Here is a 23,951-nt window from a genome sequence, read left to right as displayed (position 1 = left end):
ATAAATCGATATAAATAATAGTTTTATATTTACAAAACTTTAATTTGAAGTTATTTTATTTGTTTAAAAATTATTTTATTTGTTTAAGAAATATTTATCTTATTAAAAATTGCAATTTNACCAATATCAACCACATCAATGTCATTTGTGTCGTGGCAGGTCAATACTGAGATCTGCGAGTATATAAGACAACGCTGCAAATAAGGCAGTCCCTCTATCGAGAGCTTCTGGATCCTCGACCAACATAGTATCTGCGTTCGTATGATGGTAATAGAAGTATTTATCGTCTTGAGTCCAGAGAGAACCTCCTGGTACACCTGCTCTTACCCAATAATCAATATCTGGACCATCGTTTGGACTTTGAAGTTTCATTTCTCCCATACTTGAGAAGAGTCTAAAGGTAAAACAGATCGAAACGTTAGATCTTAGCAGATATTAAAAAATTTGACAGAGTTTATAAATGAAATTCTTTTTTTAAAACTGACTTTAAAATTTCTTCGAGAATGAATTTTACTTCTTGCGTTCCAGTAAATGAGATGCCCAAAGGTTTGAACGTGCCTAAATCAGATTCCATCACAAATTGTAAATTTTTTTCCTCCTCTTTGTGATTTTTAATGTATTGCCTGGCTCCTATGATTCCAAATTCTTCGGCCGTCCACATGATTAATCTATAATTGTTATTAATTTTATATGTAAATAATATGTTATAGATTTGAAAAATATGATATTAAAGAAGTTTCATGTTAAATAATTTTATGTGATCGAATTGTGAGATAAATAATTATTATTCATTAGATTAGGTTAAATTAAGTTTTATAAAAGGAAAACAAAATATTTCAATATCGATGAAAAATAAAATAGACTATTTATTTTTCAAATTTAATTTGAAAATTTTAATTTCTTTTTTTGTAAATTATTGCGTTAGATTTCGAATTGTTAATAATGTTTCATAACTTAGATATAAAATTTAATTTAAACTTGAATAAGTGAAGAACAAATTATAGATATAAAAATTTTATTTTTATATTTCAATTCAAAATTTATTAATTTCGTTCAATTTTAATATAATAATTGTTAGACATTATATTCGATTCATGATATTGATTCATCGATGCGATTGATACAAATAATTTTTAATTTTTTTTTCGTGAAAGTTTTGAAACAAATTACAAATATTTTTTTAATATAAAGCAATTATAAATATTAAAATTAATATCATTCAACTTGGATAATTTATAAATCAATTTTACACTCACCTTATTGTTCGTCGTGGTCTGTAATTAAGATGTTTCAATAATTTCAAAGCCTGCCAGGAAACGAATGCACCACCACCATCGTCCATTGCTCCTTGGCCAACATCCCAACTATCGATGTGGCCAGAAAGAACGACAACTTTCTCAGGATTTGTGGAACCTCGCAATTCGGCAATAACATTTCGCGATACCGTGGGTGGTAGATTTGTTGCTTCCATTTTCAAATTGATTTCAAGTACTTCACCTAAAAGAAATAAATTATAAATAAAATATTCCTATAATCTCGCATGAAATAAAATTTTTCTTTTCTGATAACAGATTAGAAATTAGTAATGCAATTTGAATTACTTTCAATGCTTCCAATTCACTTTAAAATTCGAATCATTTTGAAGACTAAGAAAAATTTTAAAAATGTTCATCATCATGAATCGCTTCTATCCTTTAAAAGGATTAAAAATTTTGGAAAAATTAAAGTAGTGATATTCTTTATTTCCTTCGTGGATTAAATATAATAATTGAATAATTCTTAAATAGCTTGGAATCTCTAAAATGGCAGAAAGTTCGAATCATTTTGAGATTAAAAAATTTCTATCATCGTAAAAAATGATTAAATTTTGGAAACTTTGAAAATATTAAAATTATTGAGTGACATTTTAAACGAAGTTCGAAACTTACTTGAAGAATTCGAAACTTATTTTGATTATTTATTTATTATTATTAATATAAAATTCTAAGCGATGTTTACCCCTTTCCGCCATTCTTCTGAGTAAGCTAGCATCCTCAGCAGTGATACAGGCTACTGGAATCTTGGTCACGTTTTGATCGTAACTTTGCATGCCTGTGTGCGGCGTGTACAACGAATATGGTGTAATTGATCTAATTAAAGCAGCAACAGCCCCGTATTTCGATGCTTTTGACGCTCCTTTGCTTCGATATTTCACTGTTTGACCGTACGTAATATACTTTTCATTAAATACAACGATCTTTCCTGCTATCTAAAATGACCAAAAAAAAAATCAAATTTTATTAAAATGTATTATAGCAAAATTTCGAGTAATACTTGTGCAATACTTCTATAAAATAAACTAAAAATTACTATTGCTTTCTTATAGTGCGATTAATTATTCTTATATCATAATGGATTAAAAAAATGCTTCATCTTTTTATGTATGATAATGTTCTTTTTAATTTAAAAATTAAAAAATTTGAATAATTAATAAAACATAAATTATATAATATAATGGAACTATTATCTCACTTTATAATCAAATATAATCACTTGATTTATTTTTTCATTTTTGTTTATTTTATGTCATTTAATATGTTTAACAATTGAAATAATTCTATTTTTATTAAAATAAAATTTTTATATAACATGGATTCTTTTTACTTTAAAAATTTGTGCCGAAAAGAATTAAAAAAAAAATGATAAATAATAATGATATTATATAATCAAAGAATAGAAAAATTTTGAAACAGAAGAAAATTCAATTGACGAAGAAACTCTGAATGAACATTCAAAATACAAAGTCTAAAATATAATTTTAAACCATTTTGATAGTGATTAGATTATAATTTTGCCTGCTTTTTTATTTTGAGTTATTCTTTGCATGCAATTAAATAACTATTTATTAAGTTTTAATTTTCTACTTCTAATTTTGTATGGAAAAAGTAATAATAATAATAATAATATATCTCTCGTATTATAAGAGATCTTATTATTGTTTATAAAGAAGTAGAGAAATATATTTACTTTGTTTTTCTTTTTGTCAAGTTCGTCAAAATTGTTCACAACGATAACTTCAGCTGTAATTCCTTCAGGTGAAGTACCAACGCTGGTACCTAATCCTAGAAGAGCAATGTCTTTCATTCTTGGTTTCAGAAGAGTTGCTGATTCTTTTCCTCTGGAAAATAAACATTTTGATTGATATACAATGCATTTTATCTTTATTATGTTACTATTATAATAGAACATCATTATAATAAAATTAATTGGATGGATAAATTTAAGCAATTGGTCAGGAAGATACAAATATTGTTAGATATAATTTAAATTTATTTAAATATATCTTGCATATAATGCAATTAAAAATCAATAATATGTTAATTAATTTAAAATTAGCAAGTTCATTATTATTTTTCATTATTATTTTTTAAGATATTATTCCTTGGTTTCAATGAGTAAAATTACCTGATCCAACGTGGCACGGTAACAGGTTCACCGTGGACATTTTCTAATCCATATTCGAGAGATTTATTCAGCACATAATCGATGGAATACTCTAACACCTCAGAACCGGACAGTCTAGGACCAAACATGTCGGTAAAATAAGCTAATTCATTCCACGTGGTTCCTTTGAACGATCCAAATAAAGTTTCATTTATTATTGTACGAACCACCGGTTCGTAGGAATCTATCTCTCGCAAGAGATTTTTCAATGAATGATACGAATTAACGCTATTTCGTTCTTCAATGTTAACTGCTATCGCAAATCGTAACCGGAAAAGCAATGTTACGATTAGAAATTTCAGGGATAGTGACATATTGTCGAATGAATATTTACGAGTTTTGCTGAAAATAATAAAAAATTTCATGAATAGTGATATATTATCCAATGAATATTTTGTTAAAAATAATTGTTTATATTAATTTTAAGTCTTTATATATATTTTTCATGTTATTATATTTTTATCATGTTAAAGCATGTTCTTAAAAGAAAATTATATATTTGTATATTAAAATAAATATATTATTTATATATTAAAATAAAAGAATTTGTTTTATGTTTTAGAACCATCTGGTTTATGTTTTAGAATTAATTGATTAATTAATATATTACTGATTCATAATGGTGTAATCACAATTTATAAAAGATATAATTAAATTAAAATATTTGATTACAATGATTCTAACTATTTATTTTAATGATTAAATTAATAGATCTCTTAATTATTCTCTCAATGAATTGATTAGTTTTAGTTGTTTAATTTAATATTCCATCTGGTTTTGTTATAATAGAATTAATCCTCTATTACGTTATTGTTGAAAAAATTACAGAATTTGAAAAAAATTAAGAATAATTTTATTCAAATTAATATACTGAGTGTTCACATTTTTTCTTTCAATTTTTTTATTATAATTGAATAATTTATGAAAAAAATGAAAACAAAAATTTTATATTATTTATGCTATAGTATCTGTGCAATGATAAAATCAGATCTGAATAATATATATTAAAATAAGAAATAAAAATATTTGTACAAAATTATTTAAATTTAAATTTAAATGAAAATAATTTTAAATAATAATTTATTCTTTTTTTGACTATGTTAAATGCAATTAATTTGGAATATTAATTTGTAATTGTTCTTCTGTCCTAAAGAGTAATTTTAGAGTTAAACAAACATAAAAGTATACAAAAATGTTTGTCAAAATTTATTTTTCAATTGTAAGCAATTTAATTTTGCTCTTGTCAAGTTTTATCTTTATGTTTTTATGTTTTCCTTATGTTTTTCGTTTATGAAACACTACTTCAAATAATTATTTTTAATTCATTTTCTTTTCAATTAATTTATCATTTTTTATTTCAAATTCTATATCTATTTTATTTTATTATATCAATTTTAAATAAATATTTTCTATAAATTATTTTCAATTTTCTTTTCTTCAAATATTACTATAAGAAATTTTAAAATCAATTCATAATTATTTAATATATTAAGAAATTATTGAAATACACGATAAATTCATTTAGAAAAAAGATTATTGAATAAAAACAATTATGATTTTATTTTTCTATTCTGTTTAAAAAAAAAAAGAAAAAAATTGGAGATAAATATTAAAAAAAAAAATTCTTTGAAAAATTTTAAAAATATAATTTATTGGTAATTGTAGATTAATAAACTTTTATTTATAAAATTTTTTGTTAAATAATTAAAAATATCGAAAAATCGAAATTAATGTTAATTTAAATGAAATTAAATGAATAAATTAAATTAAATTATTAATTAAATTATAAATTAAATGAATAAAATATTTATTTAGAATAAAAGTCAATATCTGAAATATATCAAACATAATTAAATTTGTATGTATTCATAATTCAATATCTTATTTCTTTAATATAATATAATTTTAAGATTAAATAATTATTTATATAATAATTTTAAGGTTAAATATATCAGCAAAAAATTATTATTTTCAATTAGATATAATTGATAAGCAATGCATTCCGTTAATATCATACAAAATTGATTTCTATTAATAACTTATAATAACTTAAACTCAAATAACCGTACCTCTCATAACAGTGTATCGATTGTAATTAAATCACAATTTATATGACATAACGAAATATGATATTTAATATTTATATAATATTTATACTGATAAAATATGAAATTAAATATTTAAAAAAATATATATTCAAATAAACTTCTTTTCAACATTAAAATATTTAAACACTTTTTCAACATTATACTTTCATAATTACCTAAATGTAAATAAAACGAAGTTAGTTAAATGTATGTATGTAAATATTTGCAACAGTATTTCAACTGAAATCACCAGTTAACTAACGAGTCATCAGATTGACTCAAACATATATACATGTATAGTATATATAGGAATGTGGAGGGGAGTTAGAAAACCGTCAATGAAAAAGGAAGTAATAATAATCATTCGCGTAGAATACTTATGTTCTATTCACAAACCTATGACCTCGTCAAATTATATAGAATCTAGGAATGAAGAATCTGAAGTTTTTAAATCATGATATAAAAAATAAATTATAAATATAATAATATATATTAAACCTATGTTTTATTTATTTTATGGAATTCATTTATAATAAAATAATGCAAATAATTTTTCTTTGATTACATTACAAATCAGCATTTTTTCCACTACTTAATTTCTCACCAATTCTATATTCACAGTATTGATCTATCGATAAATATATCATAATAGATTTTAGAATTTTTTTAAGAAAGATAAAAGGTCATGATTAATCAGAATGAATTTCTAATTCACAATAATCTTCAAGCAGTAAGATTTGAAAAATTATTATTACTTAATATGAATTATTATATCGAGAATGAGAATACAATTATATTATTATTTTATAAAAAATAATTGGCTTCGAATTATATTTTTTATGTAAAAAATTTATTAAATTAATGGATAACATTTTAATTTTTAAAATTATAAAACGTAAGTATAAATTTTTATTTTCTATTTTTTAACTTAACTTTTTATATTTAGATTATAAAATACTAGATGGCAAGAAATACTCTAATATTCTTTTTTGAAGTCGATATTTCAAAACGTGTGTTACAAAGTTCCATAAGATGTCACTACATATCACATCTATTATATTCCTCATCTATGTCAAAAAATGCGTTTTATCATTTGTAGATAACAATAGAACAGCAACTTTCCATCTATCTATAATAATGATAAAATATACAAATATTTATAAATGATATTCGAAATTGTCAAAAAAAATAAACGTATTTAAAATATATTTTAAATACTTGTGAATAAATACTTTTATTTTTATTTAAAAAAAATTCGTATGCAATTTTAAATTACGGGCAAAATTGAATTCTTATAGTATTATCATAGACGGTTTTCTTTTTACTTAATATTTCAATTTTTAATATTTTCATTTTTTTTTTTTGAAATCTTTATGATTACAATAAATGAAATCTTTAAATTGAAAGTATTTGGAAGATAATTATGTAATATAATAATTTTTTTATTTTCATTTTCATTAATTCATTAATAATTTATTAAAATTAAATATTACGAGAGTTTCAATGGAAACAAAAATGTTACTATTGTGATATATGTATAATGATATATTGTGTAATATGAAGTTTTAAAATTAAATTTAAATTTATATCTTGTTTTCTTTTTTTGGAATATGTATTATTACAATCTTCATTATATTTTAATTTTTAACGTAACAAGATTAAAACTTTGATATCATGACTCAATAATATCGTTTTTTATAAACATCTCTTAAAATAATAATAATTATAACTAGTGTTTACAGATGGAGATGTAGGCAACTTCAACAGACGAAATGAAATGGCTCCTCTAATGTTTTGATTTCCTAATAATGTCCGGCATTTTGCGACCGCCGTTGCTACCGTGGCATCGTGGTTTTAGTATAGTTATTATCCACATAAGGAATAGTTCATATAAAAATGCTCGAAACGTGAAAATTTTTAATGATGCGGAACAAAACGTAAATACATGTTCTCTAACGATTGTAAAGACGTGGACTTAGAGCGTAATAACATATCCATGCGAATATTCTCTTGTGAATTGTACTCAAGTGTATATCTATTCTAGTCAGGTATTGACTATTTTACAGATGCTTTCCTCTCGATTCGATTTTTGAAAGGCGATATAAGATATGAGAGTACATGTATTGAAAATCCAAGTTTTTATAAGAAAATAATAAAAATGGATATTCATAGGTTGTTTCCATTTTCAATATCAATATATTATATCAATATTTCGTTTAAGAATATTTTTTTCTATATATTATTATTTTTAATTATTTATAAAATATAATACAATTATGAACTTATTCGTGAACAATAATTTTTAAAAGTTTGTTAATAAAAATTGTTGTAATGAATATTTTACGCAAGTAAAATAATAAAATAAATATATTTATATCTGTGTATATTATATGTATATGATAGTATATTAAAGATATTTCTTGAAATTCACATCACTGTTCAATTTATCATTGAATTAAATAATTAAAAATGTTTTAGTTTATAATTAGCATAGAATGCTTGTGTATGAATTTCATATGCAAATATTAATTACATTATATAACTTTTTTTAATTGTCAATATATATTTGTGCAGAAATATTCAAGTTTAGACTTATAAATATGTATCATGTATTTCTCATATAACTATCTTGTACACTCTGCTTTCCTAATAACGAAAATCTCGAAAAGAATCTATCATAATATTGATAATATATTTCAATATGATTCTCTTTTTTCTTTCTTTTATTCTAGAGAATTTTATTCTATTGAGAATAAATAATGGAATAAATCACGCAAAATATATTGAAATCATTTGAAGCCAATTTATAAAGAAGAGAATATCATTTTCAATTTATCTGATACAAGTATTCGTTTATGTATATATGTACTTCGTATATATATACTTATTTACAAAATGTTATTATATTACATTATACAAGATAAGATAATCATGTTAAGGATTATCAAGTAAAAAATCTCATGTAGATTAAACATTTTCACTTATATATAATATAAGTAATATATATAATATAATATAATATATTATATATAATATATATATAAACATATGCACAAAAATAATATAAATTTTAATTCTATTTATCGTATTTTTAGAAATCAAGAATTTTTTTATTAGATCCTATTCTTTTAAAATAGTATTTTATCAATATATTTATTGATGTATATATTTATTTAGAAATATTTAGAAATATAATACTTAAACATATTTAAATTCAAATAAATAATTTTTGTGACTTTTTTATTTTTAGTTTTTAGTTTTAAAACTATTACTTCAAACTTTCTTAAATAGCTTCATATAACAATAATTTCTATTCCTCTTTGAAATATTTCATCTGTCAGATAATCATTTGGGAAATTCCTTTCTCTTGTTGTCAAAACTTAATTAATGCAAATTTGCAATCATGAGAAATGTGACGTTTCCTAACGGAACGAACGGAAGGAGTTGAGGATGACTTAATATTATAGCGGAAATGCCGCTGGTAATTTGAGATCGTATCGGTGTCTACTACATAGTTAATTTGTGGAACAAGATTCAATACAGAAATGGTGATGAAATTATCGTTATTAAATATATATGCACTCAATTTAATTTATTTACGTCTTAATTTCGTTTTTTTACATTTGATTTACGTTTTCTCATTAGTATTTTAACAAATTTGTCTTATATCTAATTTTATTTTTATTTTTATTTGTTCGTCTTACCTAAGTTAATTTTGATTTTAATGATTATTTATTTATCTAATTTTAATCATTGTTTAAATATAGCTTTTTTTTCAATAATCTTTATTAACTTATCGATACATTTCGCACATTCTTGTACATTTTTGTGATCAATATCGTATACCTAAAGAAATTAGAGAAAAAAGTAATATAATTATTTTATATATATATATATATATTTGCTTAAGAAAAAAAATTATAAAAGCAAATTTATAAATGCATACTCGTTTAGCAAACTGTGACTTCAGTCTCTTGTCTTTAACTATCATTTTTTCACCTGATTTAAGATTTTTGAATGTTTTCACTCGCAAAGGGCCAAATCTTCTTCGAAATTCTTTTATATTATTATCGCAAATATTTTCAATATGTAGAAGTTTCCCGTGTATTTTACGCTGTCGTTCTCCTAATCTGTCTACTTTTTTTGTAAACTTGTCCATGTCTCTATAGCCATGGTAGTAATCATGTCTCATTTTTATTTTTAAATCTTCTTTTATCTAAATACAATATCAAATTATTATCATCAATAATATTGTTATTTATATCAAAATAAAATTTTATATTGTTTGGTTTACGAATAAAAATACATGTTATTTATTAACAAAATTTAACCTTTCACTTTAAAGAAATTAATAAAAATTAAAAAAATATATAATCACTTGTTTGAGTTCGTTTGTCACTTCAAGTTTAAATGATTCTGGCAGGTTTGGATGTTTACTGAAAATTCTATCGATTCGTGCTTCGTTCGAATCCATCCACGAATCGATCTTTTTATCAATGCTTTCATTGCCGTAATCGATCAGGAATGATCTTTCTTCGTTTACGTTGTCGATCACTTTTGATAAAACCTCACCACTCCAATATAAAACACGATCTCTTTCCTTCAATAAATCTGCCCATGTATGAGGCATGCGTCCCACCGTTTGCCCCATTGTTGACGTTGTGCGAGACATAACCGTCAAAATCTATATTACAGTCAATGATCTATCGATTCAACGCCCTCTGCTTGAAAATTAGACATATACCATACATAGTGCCCTCTGTCATCCATCGTGTTAGATTCGTTTTGTTTTTCTTTCAGTTTAAATGAAATTTAGAAACAAGAGTGTGTCGTTAGTTTTGCTTGTTGTCAATTTCGTTCCTTTTCGTGTTTGTTTTGTGAAATTTCTATCAAGTAAACAGGTGGCAAGATTATCCTTCTCTTTAGTTCTACGATGTGAAACGATTTTCGTTTTTTTTTTGTTACTTATCTGTGTATTTGGTGATTATTCGTTTATTCGCCATATTGCTGAAAAATTGAAAAGAAAAAATCATGACATCATTATGCATATATACGTATGTAGATAAAATTTTATATAAATATAACTATATAATTTATTTTATATAATGATTTCAATATCAATTTTTACTAAATAATGACATTTTAGAAATATTAAAAATTTTTGATTATTTCTATATGTATATCGTATATAAATAAAATTACAATATTTTTAATTCCATTATAAATAAATCTTTTTTATGAAATTTTGCTCTTGACATTCATTTATTCATGAATGTATAATAATTTTTAAATAGTAAAGATTTGATACATAAGTTATTTAAAATGTTATATTTTCGCTTATCATATTTCTAATTTGATTAGATTTTTCTAATATTTTTTTTACAAGTTTTGTTTTTTATATTATAATTATGACTTTTAAAAATTAAATTAAATAGAAAAGTAAAAATTATTTATGAGAGAATATATTTCTAAATACGACATAATATCGATTGTTTTAGTTAGATTGTTCGAATAATCGAAATATCTAATATTGACAATACCACTTTGTATTATCTATAAATTATTAATAGGGGTATGCGGGTACATGAAACTCTCTATGATCTATTACTATATATTGCGTATTTTGATTAAAATTTAGGGTTAAGATACTAATTATATCATATTATATAATATAATACTATATAATATTTATAATTTTAGAATTTTTATTATTATTTACTTATTTTATTCCATTAATATTTTATGATTCTTTAATTTTTTTATTCTTTATAGTTTTCCTTTGGTTTCGCTATCAATTCGCTATCATCTATTAATAATATTTACTAATTTACTAATTTAATCTTTTATATCTTTTTTGTTTATTGTTTATTTTTGTTAAATCGTGAATTTTTACTATTATTATTTAAATATATATTTTTCATATTACACATGTCTTGTATATTATATAAACAATAAATAAATATTGTTTTTTTATATTAATTTTATTTATATGATTGAATATTATAAACAATAGATATTAATTAGTATAGATGGCGTTAAAAAGACACGTTTTCTTTTTCAATCTTCATCTTTCTTTTCGTCTCATGGCACTGTTTCGTATTGTTTACCATCATGTAAGTAAATAATATGATCATACAATGGTTGCAAACTTGGCTGGGTTGTCACAAAAGGTTGATTCTTCGCGAAGTGTCCGCGAGGATTACATTGAGCATGATTTCACGGTATCAGACATGGAAAAAGGAACTAGAGCGGACGTCCGCCCGTCTCGAAAGTCCGCGAAATTCAATCGTTGCATGGATGCCCGTGTCGGGGTGTCAATTCAAAGCAACGTAATCTGTGTTCAGCTCAACCAATAATCGGCTTATTGATTTCGATTCGAGGCTAAAACACCGTCCACAACAATGTTCATCGAGGCGAGTTGTTTTTCATTTTTTCTTTTTTACGTTCTTTGTCTTTTCCAATTGACAATCGAGTTTCTGAGTATGGGGACGATTTTAATTTATTTTTAGAGGCGGATGTCCAGAACGTAGTATTTAAAACGCGATGGAAAAAGGGAAATAGATGTAATTTAATTCCTCTATATAGAAATGATTTTTTTGTTTTTAGTGCGGTTTTTTGTTATGTGATTTTTATTATGTGATTCTTTCATTGAGGATTATTTATATTTATTCATTTATTAATATGTTTTTATTAAGTTTAATAAATTTAGTGAATGTATTATTTTAAAAGAATTTCACAATAATTAAATTTAAATTTTTTTTAAATTTTATTCTAATTAATCATTCTATGTATAGATAATAAGTTGAGAATTTTATTCGAAACAAAACAACTAACAATAATTTGTTATAATAATAGATTTTAAACATGTTTTTACTTTAAAAAAATAAGAAAACTAGTTTCATTCTATATAAAATAAAAACAAAATTATTTTCAAATAATTTTTTCGAATTAAATTAATGAATATATTTTACACAAAAAAATGAGTTACAAATTTCCATTTTTTTATTCTATAATAAATTATTAAAATTTGAATCTTTTTGGAATTTTTTATAGCGTGATGATATTTACGCTCAAAATTTATTTTATTTTAAACATGACATCAGAAAAATATTTAAATTACGATAAATCTGTCATTATAGAAATCAAAAAGAATTTCTACAGAAATAGCATACAAAATTATAGCAAATATTAGATAATATTTGATCTTTTGAAATTATATAATAAAAAATAAAATAAAAAAATTTGATTCAAGTTCAGTTATTAAATTGAATAACATAGAGAAATATCTTTGTTCGAGTAAAGTAAATAAAATCTAGCCCGATAAATATATTTTATTTTGAAGTACTTTATTTCAATATTATCTTGAGCTCAATAAACAAGCTACGAAAATATAATTGAAATGATTTATCGCATCGGACATTATTTCGAAAAATAATTAAGTTGAAGAAAAACGCGCGCCACGTAGACTTGTAGATGCGAAATTAATATTGGAAACTCGTATCTTACAATGCATTTCAATTTCGTCGGGAGTTAATTAACCGTGGTATGAACCGCATACCTATCGTTTCATTTTCTCCCTGTATTTTGTTTAATTTCTATCTATCTTGTTCGCGTTCAATTTGTTAAAACGCTGAATTTTCGGAATTTTTCTACGCGGAAAAAAGGAGCGTTAATTAGTTGCAATTTAAACGTTGGCAAAAACAAGAATGATCTTTCTTTTTTTTTTCTCGCACAGATTTCGATGGTGGAAATTTTTTCCTTTCTTTTTCTTTTTTCGTCGGTAGAATGTAAGTACAGTCGGTCGTAAAAGTATTCGTATTATTATCAAGGAAATCCATTTAATCCGAAAATTTTAATAAAAATATATAAATTAGTTTTAGTAAATTAGTTTTAATAAAAATATAAAAATATATATATATATATATATGTAATAATATGCAGCAATTTCTTTGACAAAAAAAATGAAATCGACATTTAAATTTTCAATGAAAAAATATTTTTTACAAAAAGTAAGATGAAAGATTAAAACTTGAACACATTTTAAGATTAACAATTTTATTTTTCCAAACACTTGAAATATTTTATATTTTATATAACATTGCAAAACACGACATTTGATAAAATATAAAGATAAATATTTAAAAAAAAATATATGCAGATAAACTAGATTGATTTTTTATAATTTAAAATTTTCATTAATACAATTACAGCAATAAAAATATGTTTCACCTTTGAAGTATCATAGAACGTATTTTGTTTAATTTGATTATTTATACCTTTCTGCATATCATGTGGATTCTATATATTTCTGTAGATTTAAATTTTCTACACATATATAAATTTTCATATGTAAATAAATTTTGATAAATAAATCTCAAATAACATTTTTGTACACCAAATTTTCTTTTGATCTCTAGAATTAATTATAATCCTATGATTTATGTTTGTATGATAAATTGTGCTTAATATATTCACAATATTTTATACAAAATAAAATTATTGTTGGTTTTGATAACATAATTTGTTAATTTATCTTGAAATATTTATTAATAAATATATAATTGACATTTTTGTGACTGGCTGTACAGAATTTATATAAACACACCATCACTTTGGTTGCGTTTAATTACGACGACGATTAATCCCTACAGTTGTAAATATTCAAATTTCGATGACGTTTTACGCTGGTTTTGTTGGATATCGTCGATAAAATAAAATTGCGATATTTTCTCTTTTTCCACTTAGATGTATAACGCAGAGGCAGGGATGAGAGTTTTTATAAACTTTTCGTGTATTTATGAATATTTTGTCACGCGTTAAATTACGATGTTACAAGGTTGCTTTTCATTTTGTAGCACCACTCTCAGGGAATTGAGATGAGACAGAAAGTAATTTATTTATGTGAATATAAAAATTCAAAAATTCGTATGAAAATAGAAAGGAAAAAGAATGTATAGAGTAGAAATTGTGATAAATGATTTATGATGTTATAATAATTTATAAAATTTAATTCTTTATAGATAATAAAAACATTCAATTTTTTGATTAAATCTCATATAACAGACAATATTTTCATAGAATTATATTTCTATGAATAAAGATTTTATATATTATTATTATTATATATTATTATTATTAAAGATTTATATATTAAATAATATAATAAATATTTCATTTATGTTTTATATATATATATATATTTTTTGCATATTGTTTACAATTATCACGACAACAATAGAAAACAATTAAAAAGAATTATATAGAATGTAATTAAAAATTAAAAATAAAAAGAAAGAAATCAAATTCATCAGAACATTTTTATCAAATACATTTTGATACAGAATAAGTTCAAATTGAGTTCAAATTTTTGTTCACAAAATTCAATGAAAATGAAAACTTTTTAGTATTTTACTGCGATTCGATTTCATGTTTCGAATTTCGTGTAACTCGTTTCCACGAATTGTTCCACAAAACATAGATCAATGGAGTTTCAAACAATATCCATTTTCGAAAATTAAATCCTGTCATAAAGAATTTCGCATTCGTTTGATCATTTCTATTGATTTGAGTTTGATTTTTATAGCTGAATAACCGTTTCGATATTTTCTGTGAATCTTTATCATGAATGAGAATTGTTTTTGAAAATTAATCGTACAGTCAAGGCAATAAACAAAAATCACGAAATATTACTATAATTAAAGAAACATGATTCAATACAATAATTATTGTAGAAATACATTATAATATATTTAATTTTTTATTTTATTTTTCTTTTACTTTTTTCGATACAAAATTAAATTATTTATATTATTTATCATATGTATATTGAGAAATATTGTTCATGTACTTATTACTACAATAAGCATCGACCAATATTCGTGTATATATATACACGAATATATTAATATTCTAGTTATAAAATGATAATTAATAAAAAACAAAATATTAAGAAAAAGAATTATATATTGTACATGATTATTTTATTTTAATTGTAGAAAAAAATGTTTCAAAATTGTTTAGTTTAAACATAAAAATTAAAATTTCATTTCTTTAATTGAATAATATGCTTTTTTATCTATCTTTTAGAATATTTTAAGATAAATATAATAATTTATAACTGAAGATCATTAAAGATCACTCAAGATCAACCTCCTCCTTTTATTATTTTCCTACGTTCTTTATGAATTTTATATAACTTTCTCTTCTTTTTGCCAAAAATTTCGATGCAAGATTCAATTCCAATCACAGTGTGGACGTCACCTAACATCGTCCCTGACCGTCACTGTTATCGTATCCGATGCTTCATTGACCACGCGTCATGTGTGCGCCACGCATGGTTACGTGTGCACCTGCATACGTGTAGATATCCATGTGCACACTACACGCAGGTGTACACACCTGGCAAGTTCGTTACACGGCTCGTGTTGTCCCGTGGCTACGTGTAACCCGTCGAGATTGCTACTCTTAGTCACTCGCTTTGCGCTTCTGTAAATAGGGGTGTGTTTCCGGGAGAAAAACGACTGATTTTGGCGGAATAGTGGATGATGGTAACACGGTTGGATGGTGTAGCATTTCGAAAAAAGCGTGGAAAATTTGGAAAAATTGTTGGCTTGATATTTTTGGAGAAATTTTTGAAAAATGGTTTGATATATTTTGAGAAAAGCGTGGAAATGACTCGAGTAATGATTCAGTAATATCTTTGAATGTAAAAACAAACCAATTAAAATCAAATATAAAATATAAAATTAAAATATAAAATTGATATATACGGGAAAAATTGTATAATTTAATTTAAAAAAAGAATATGATTGCATTTTGCAAATAAATGCAATATAATATATTCCTTTCAAATTATTTTCATGATTTTTATATATATATTTGAAATATTATTTCTTTATTTAACTATTAGCTTGTAATTTATTTAATATTAATATTATCGATTTATCTAAATGTTTATTTTATATTTCATAAATAAAACAATGAAAATAATTCAATTAGATTTCTATGTATATTTTCATATTCTCAAATATCATAAAACAAAAAATATAAAATATCAATTCGGTTGTTCTAGTATTAAAAAATTTTTCGTTTGAAAGTATTTATTTTTTCTGGTCTTATTTAAAATAAAAATATCGGTAAAAAAAAACGTATTAATTTCTTTATTAAAAAATTAATTTTCCAATACAATATTTATTTCTTATTGCGAATTAGTCATTTATCAAAGCGTAATATTTTTAATGTATACATCGAGGTTTAAAGATTTCTTGATCTTCGATTTCATTTGAAGAATTTTTTTTTCTTTAAGTTTAAACTATCAATTTAAAAGTTTGTGCAAAGTATTGAGAAGAAAATTCAGTAAGTAACATATGCTATTTGCATTCAGTCGTTTCACTTTTCATCTGAATATGCTTTTCTTTGAGAAGAGAATTTTTGATGCTGAGAATCTTGATAAATCTTATGAAATGAAGGTGTGTTGAATTTTTCCTCTATACCTTTGAAATTCATATCTGATAACTGTCGTTTAATATAAAAAAATTCAATATGATATATTTAAAAAGATTCTATTATAAAGGATGTCTTACATAACTGAGCTACATCTTTAACATTATTAGAAATAGAAAAAAATTGAATAGAATTGAATAAAATGGAGTTAGATATTTCATTGAAATATAATAAAAAAAATCTTTCAAGTAATAATAATTGAATCAAATAATTTTTAAGTTTAATATTATTACAATACATTACAATATAATAAAATCTTATTATAATATAACATATATAAAATTCAATCAATTTTTAATATTTAAGAAATAAGGAAAATAAAGTAGAGAATAATCATTTTTGACGCTTAAATAATAAGTATTTACATTGAATCTATATGATAACTTGAATATAAATAAAAATAACAATTACAAATATAAAAAAATATATAAAGAAATTCATATTTACATGTAATATCATTATGTATAATTGTATATAATTATATTATACATATTTATATAAAGAAATAAAGAAATTCATTCTATTTTCATTTTTATTTGCAAAGAATAAGAAATGAAAAATGAACAATATAAGTCATTTTAATTAAAAAAATATTTCATTCACAATTTAAATCTAATTGTAAATATAAATAAATAATATTTGTATATTAAATAATGTATATTAAATAATACACTATTTTCAAATAAAGTTTGTTTACTGAAAATATTTCAGTTTTTTGCTATGTTCCTTTCATTTTATTCCTTCTGGATGTGTCACAGTTGTCAGATCAACCTAACGTCTTAATATCTCAGCCGAGACGATTTACATCTTTCTTGCTCCCTTTGGAGCTGTTAATCTCTCAATGCTGGATGTCTGAATAAGCGTCGAATGCGTTATGCAGCTCGTCTGATGGCTGAGATGAGCTAATTAAGGGAAATTCCAATTATATCTGTTGCAAAGACGCGTCTCGATGTTACATCTTTCCTTTCCATGAGATTCTGTTATACCAGAGATGCATTATCTGTTAAAAGACTTTAAACCATAGTTGCTGATTCAAATTTTTAGAAAAATTATTAAAAGGCAGTAATTATAATTGCAATTTTTTATCCTTACTCTTTTGAAATATTTTATTTAAAAATAAATTTTAATTAAAATTTTAATTAAAAAATTTTGGCACTGAGAATTTTCATATAGTTGCTGAGAATTTTCTAATTCTGAATCGTTGTTGAATTTCTAATTTGTCTGAATTAATTCATGCTGTTTTACAAAGAATTTACGTATTTTGAAAATCTGATTTTAATGTAATTTTGTGTAGAACGTAATGGATTATATTTCGAAAAAGTTTCTTTCAATGCGTGAAAGAAACTCTCCAATTTCTTACCATTTTCTCATGTTTTATATATTCATTTGGAAATAAGAGAATAATTAAAATAAATAATAATAAAATAAATAATAGAATTTTTTAAATTATAAGAATAATAATTCTTGCATAATCGTACTGCAAAGTCAAAGTATTACTACTTGATCTATTCTGTAATAAGTTTTGTTATACTTTTTTCACGCCATTTTGTTTTTTTTATTTTCTTATCCATTTCCTTTCCATTTAATAAATAAGCAATATTTTTGTACAAGAATTTTTTTTTGGATTAGCATAATAATATTCTAGAGACAAACCATCTTTATCAAACTATCTCTTGTACTTTAACATAAATTTAAACTTTTTATTGCGTATTCCGGATGATTCATCCACAAATAAAAAATTGTTTTCATTTGTATTTCACCAAAGTGAACATCAAAGTAGAGCCAGTTTCTACTTTCGATGATAAACGATAGATGATTTCCATAGCGATAGATCAAATTTGTTATTCAATAACAAATGATAATCTATTCATACATAATTGCACTAACAAAATTTGAAAATATCTTTTTCAAAAGCATATAGAAACATCTTTAAAGCATATTGAAATAAGAAAACAAATATTCTCAAAAAAGTATATAAACCTATATATAAAGAATTATATTTATTATTACTACTACGTCACTGTTACTCGATACCTTGAATAATAAAATATTCAAGCAACTTATTAAAATAACATTTATCTTAACTTCAATTTAAAATTCTCAATTGATTTTGACAAATTAAGTGAATTCAATCATTGAACGAGTATAAATAACTTCAATTTTTCATATTCATTATGGATGAATGTTATAGAAATCCAGAAAAATGGTGAATTCGTCTTTTACGTCCTCCAAGCAAGAATCGACTCGACGTTGTTCCAAATAAATCCATCGTGAGGAGGAAGGACGATGTGCAGGTAGGTCATGGTGTAAAAACGTAACGGCCACATAATTCGCAAGCCTGGGGACTTCCAATCGTCTACACTTCAAAGGGAGAGAGGGCTTGGGTTGGCTTGTGAACATGGGACACGACTGGTTCGAGGCCACCTTCGCACGCGCGAATAGCCAGTAGTGGCAACCGAGCGCGAACGTTTATTTTTAGTGCAATTTGTCGCTCGAACGATGCCATAAAGCGAAGGCTACACATCGTGTGTGTACCGGCCTATAGAAATTTTCACGTGTTTGTACCCACGACTAAACGTCACTCGCATCGTTAAATGTGTCGACGGCGGACGATACGTGAGCGGGGAGGATGAGGAGGCCGCTTTATAAACCATCCCGTTTGGCCTTTCGTATCATCCGCCCGATGCTCACCACGAAGCAGCCGGTTCCAATGGATTGTCGATCCGACATTGCCACTTCTTTTGTGTTTTCTCGCTCGTGTGTGTTCAAGTTTCGACATATCGAGATTATAATAGCGTATTTGGGTTAAGTAACACGCCGTAATACGTATTTTTGTATTTTAGCATATATTTTGTATTTTGGTATATGTTACATCGTCTAAATTATTTCGAGGAATTTAGCTTACAATGAAATTCGAATAATGTATATTGATTGGAAAAAAATTCATTTTCAAATGTATAAAAAAATAATTGTTTCAATGTAATGTATAATAATAATCTTATACATTAAAATTTTGAATCCTTTTTCTTAAACGTCTACAGATTGAACAAAATATGCGTATATAGACAGAGAATTGATAATTGATCGATCACATTTCGATAGTTGAGAAATATTCTGTAAATTTTTTAAGAAACGTTTAAATTTCAATTTTATAACGAATATAACATCTCAAAACATTTATTTTAATTTAAATTGTTATAAATTATCAATAAATTTTTTGTTTTTTTTTTTCATATTAGAATTTCACACAATGTGTAATGATTTGTCAATGATTTTTTATATATTCCACGTCGTTCTATGCAATAACAATTAAATGTATGAAAAATAGAAACTCTTTTTCACACCATATTTGATTTGCAAAACTTTGCAAAACTAAATTAAAATTAATTTTAATATATAGCCGTCCATGATATATACAGACACAATCGGATTTAGCCATTGATATTTATGGATTAATTTTAAGCTATACCATATTATAATATATGCATTTCTATCATTGTTTATTTATTATATTTTAGAGAAATAAACAATAATAATTTCCTAACTTTAATTGGCAATTTTTTTTATTTTTTTCAATCTTTGAGCGGTCGATATGCAGAATATTTTCTTATAGTACTTTTTTCATTTTATAATTTTCCGTTTTATCGTTTTTATTATTATTTTGTTAAATTATCATGATTTAGTCTCATTTCTGGTTCATATCTATCGGAATTTATAGGATAGGATTGTCGAGGATATAGCCATAGCATTTTTTTCTTAATATCTGTTTTTTTAGAATATTATGTTCAATTATTAAGATTCAGTTTATTGTATGTTTGTCAAATTCGAAGCGCTTTCTAAGTTAATTATCTGTTACAATTTTTTGCTATATCTGCGGCTACTTAAGGATTCAAATCACAAACATTTATATATTTATATAAATGTTTTTTATCTTTTTATATTAATTATTATATATTTTCTTTTTTATTTTATACTAATTAAATGCAATATTAATTTTTTTTATATCATCATACTTTTATATCATATACATTTTTAATGAAATAATAATAAATTATAATTATATAAAGCAGTATTATTTTCTAAAACTTAAATCTCCTTAAATATAAACTCAAAACCGAAGAAATATAATTTTGTCCAGTTAATTCCTATTATTCGAACCACTGTGCGTTTTTTCGAAAGAAAATAATCTTTGTGTATGCAATTCTTTACAAGAAAATTTATGATAGGGAGAAAATTTATATTAATTGCCATAGTTTGCGGTAGAATAGTGTGCAATAAATAGTAATAAGGATAAATCGTTGGAAATTTAGTAGTATTACCGGTAATGATATAACATGTCCACAAGTATTTTATTTTCTTTATTTTTCCAACAGCTTTCACTAGAGATACATTTATTTAAAAAAATAATAATTTTGAAAATAAAATGGACGCAAAATTACTTTCGATTAATTTGGTTCCCTTTAACGCTATGATAACTAGCGCCATATGGCCATTAACTGCCAGCATCCAATATTCCGATATCCACATTCTTATTTTGAAAATTATCTCATAGAATTAATATACAAATTATATAATTGATCGAGTTAAAATATTGAAGCATTCTTCAACCAAATGAATCTTATTAACAATTAGAAATACGATCAGATATTCGTAATTTCGTTTTTAATCCAAATATTTAATCGAAAAATCGCGAATTATTCCCATATAATTTTGCGAAATTGACGTTCGATATTTTCGAACATCGTCAAAAAACGCGATATCGATTATCCGTTTAAATTTGAATAATATTCGAAATGACGCATAACGAAGCTCGGCAAGCGTATAATGCTTCATTACGCGTGATGATGCGATGAAATTAATTAATAAAATTCCGGCCGCCGAGTTCCATCCACGTGTACGTATTATCTCGCCGCTCAAGAGGGTTTAAATCAAAATCAACCCAATAGACTCGCGAACCCGGCCGAGAGAGAATTAAAATCAAAATCAAATTTACAGTTGATAATCCTGAGGAAACAAAAGCCGCTCGACCATTTCCCACTGTGTTTGTTTCATTCTTCTCGGATCTATTCTCCTTTCTTTCACTATTATTGCTATAACATTTATTTAATCTATTACAATTCTACGATTTCGACTATTCATCCTTGGATAAACGTATCGCTTGTTTTTCAAAATAATTTCAAAAAACATGTACACATACATATTTTGTTATATATATACATATTTTATACATATATTATTATTGTATATACATATTTTTATTATTTTCTTAAAAAAATTGAAATAATAAAAATTGATTGAATGTTAATATATTACAATTTATTATATAATATATTACACAATATAATATTACCGTCTGTTTCAATTTTAATATTTTTATAATTAAACATTTCCCAAATTTTATTACAAACCATTCAAAAAAAAAATATTAATATATTACAATTACACAATATATTATTAACGTATATTTAAATTACACGTTTTTATTTATAAATTAAATATTTTCCAAATTTTATTACAAACCATTCTAAAAAAAAATGTTAATATAATATATTACAATTACACAATATATTATTACTGTATGTTTTAATTACATATTTTTATAATTAAACATTTTCCAAATTTTATTACAAATCATTCCAAAAGAACAAATGTTAGTATGTTACAATTATATAATATATTATTGCCGTATATTTCAATTACACATTTTTATAATTAAATATTTCCCAAATTTTATTACAAACAATTCCAAAAAAGAATGTTAATATAATATATTACACAATATATTATTACTGTATGTTTCAATTACATATTTTTCTAATTAAATATTTAAATTTTATTACAAATCATTCCAAAAGAACAAATATTAATATATTACACAATATATAATACATATATATATATAATACATAATATTATATAATTGTATATAATATATTACACAATTACACAATATATCACACAATATATTATTACCGTACATTTCAATATCGTTTGAAATCAAAACAAAAAACTTGAAACACGATTCTTAAACTCTCTCCGTTTCGCGATCGAGTTTATTCCACTCGAATTCCTGATCGATAAATCTTCTTCCGGTTCTTCGTTCACAAGTCAACGCTTCATTTGCACCGCGACTAATTCTTTTCCTCTTTCCTCCTCTTACAACAAAAAGAAAAAAGGGTTAGAAGCAGGTCCGAAATATCGTTCATTATGTTCACAAGCTTTGGTTACCTTTGCCACCGTCACACGGGGTGGGCCTCCCCGATCTTCAGTCATCCGATTACAGATTCGGTTCGTTCGTAGGCCGATGCTCGTTTCATAGCGATCAGATCCTTCCACATGGCAGATCAAAACTGGGGAAATCGACGACGTGCCCAACGAGCACGGGCCATCTGACACGAAAAGAGAGAGGGAGAGAGAGAAAGAGAAAAAGAGAGAGGCACCACTTCCGGTTCTGTTCGCCGAGAGCCAGTCAGAAAGAATTAACCGGATAACGCGTGTACCAGCCTGTGCACTCAAATTCAAACCCGTTCCCTCGTCGCCCTCCTCTTGCTCCTGTACGCGAGATCTTCTTCTTTTCGTTCTTTGTCCTTCGTCTTAGTTCCATTTGGGATTCGTGGATGAACGATTTTTTGATAATTTCGAAGAGATTCTCGAAGGAAGTTGTGTGTTTCGAAGTAATGTAATTGTTATTGTAATATCGTTGTAAAGATAAATTGATGCAGAGATGAATAAAACGGATTATTCATCTAATCTGATAAAAAAATTATAAATTTTTAATATTATTATATTATATTATATTATATTTTTATAAATTTTATTAAAAAAATTATAAATGTCGACAGAAAATTTCTTTGAGATGAAAGAATTTCAGCATCTTTT

General features: G+C 24.2%; 2 protein-coding genes and 1 long non-coding RNA gene across 5 annotated transcripts in view; 1 reads left to right on the top strand and 2 right to left on the bottom strand.

Moving 5' to 3' along the window:
• LOC102679959 (carboxypeptidase Q-like) overlaps positions 1–5,887 on the bottom strand; it is an 11,706-nt gene extending 5,819 nt beyond the window's left edge. The window contains exons 1-7 of one of the 3 annotated variants that reach the window (XM_006618888.2): positions 5,747–5,884; positions 3,445–3,825; positions 3,007–3,157; positions 1,999–2,248; positions 1,257–1,497; positions 486–668; positions 92–394 (exon numbers count right to left, since the gene is read on the bottom strand). In XM_006618888.2, the coding sequence (XP_006618951.1) occupies positions 142–394; positions 486–668; positions 1,257–1,497; positions 1,999–2,248; positions 3,007–3,157; positions 3,445–3,797 (1,431 nt within the window). In that variant the 5' untranslated portion in view covers positions 3,798–3,825; positions 5,747–5,884 and the 3' untranslated portion in view covers positions 92–141. Of the gene's footprint in view, positions 1–91; positions 395–485; positions 669–1,256; positions 1,498–1,998; positions 2,249–3,006; positions 3,158–3,444; positions 3,826–5,746 lie in introns of those variants that run through there. The other 2 variants (XM_031512025.1, XM_031512026.1) reach the window with 2 other exon arrangements.
• A 3,250-nt stretch (positions 5,888–9,137) lies between these two features.
• LOC102678036 lies at positions 9,138–10,301 on the bottom strand. Its single transcript, XM_006618875.2, has 3 exons — positions 9,949–10,301; positions 9,517–9,786; positions 9,138–9,416 (listed from the first exon to the last, which is right to left on the bottom strand). The coding sequence occupies exons 1-3, from the start codon at positions 10,240–10,242 to the stop codon at positions 9,321–9,323; spliced, it is 660 nt and encodes a 219-aa protein (XP_006618938.1). The 5' UTR covers positions 10,243–10,301; the 3' UTR covers positions 9,138–9,320.
• A 61-nt stretch (positions 10,302–10,362) lies between these two features.
• LOC102678264 overlaps positions 10,363–23,951 on the top strand; it is a 52,463-nt gene continuing 38,874 nt past the window's right edge. The window contains exon 1 of the long non-coding RNA XR_004150933.1: positions 10,363–10,624. This is a non-coding gene — a long non-coding RNA (uncharacterized LOC102678264). The remainder of the gene's footprint in view (positions 10,625–23,951) is intronic.

Source organism: Apis dorsata, unplaced genomic scaffold (genome assembly GCF_000469605.1).
Source record: "Apis dorsata unplaced genomic scaffold, Apis dorsata 1.3 scaffold_381, whole genome shotgun sequence".
NCBI lineage: Eukaryota > Metazoa > Arthropoda > Insecta > Hymenoptera > Apidae > Apis > Apis dorsata.
This window is presented reverse-complemented; position numbering and strand designations above follow the sequence as displayed.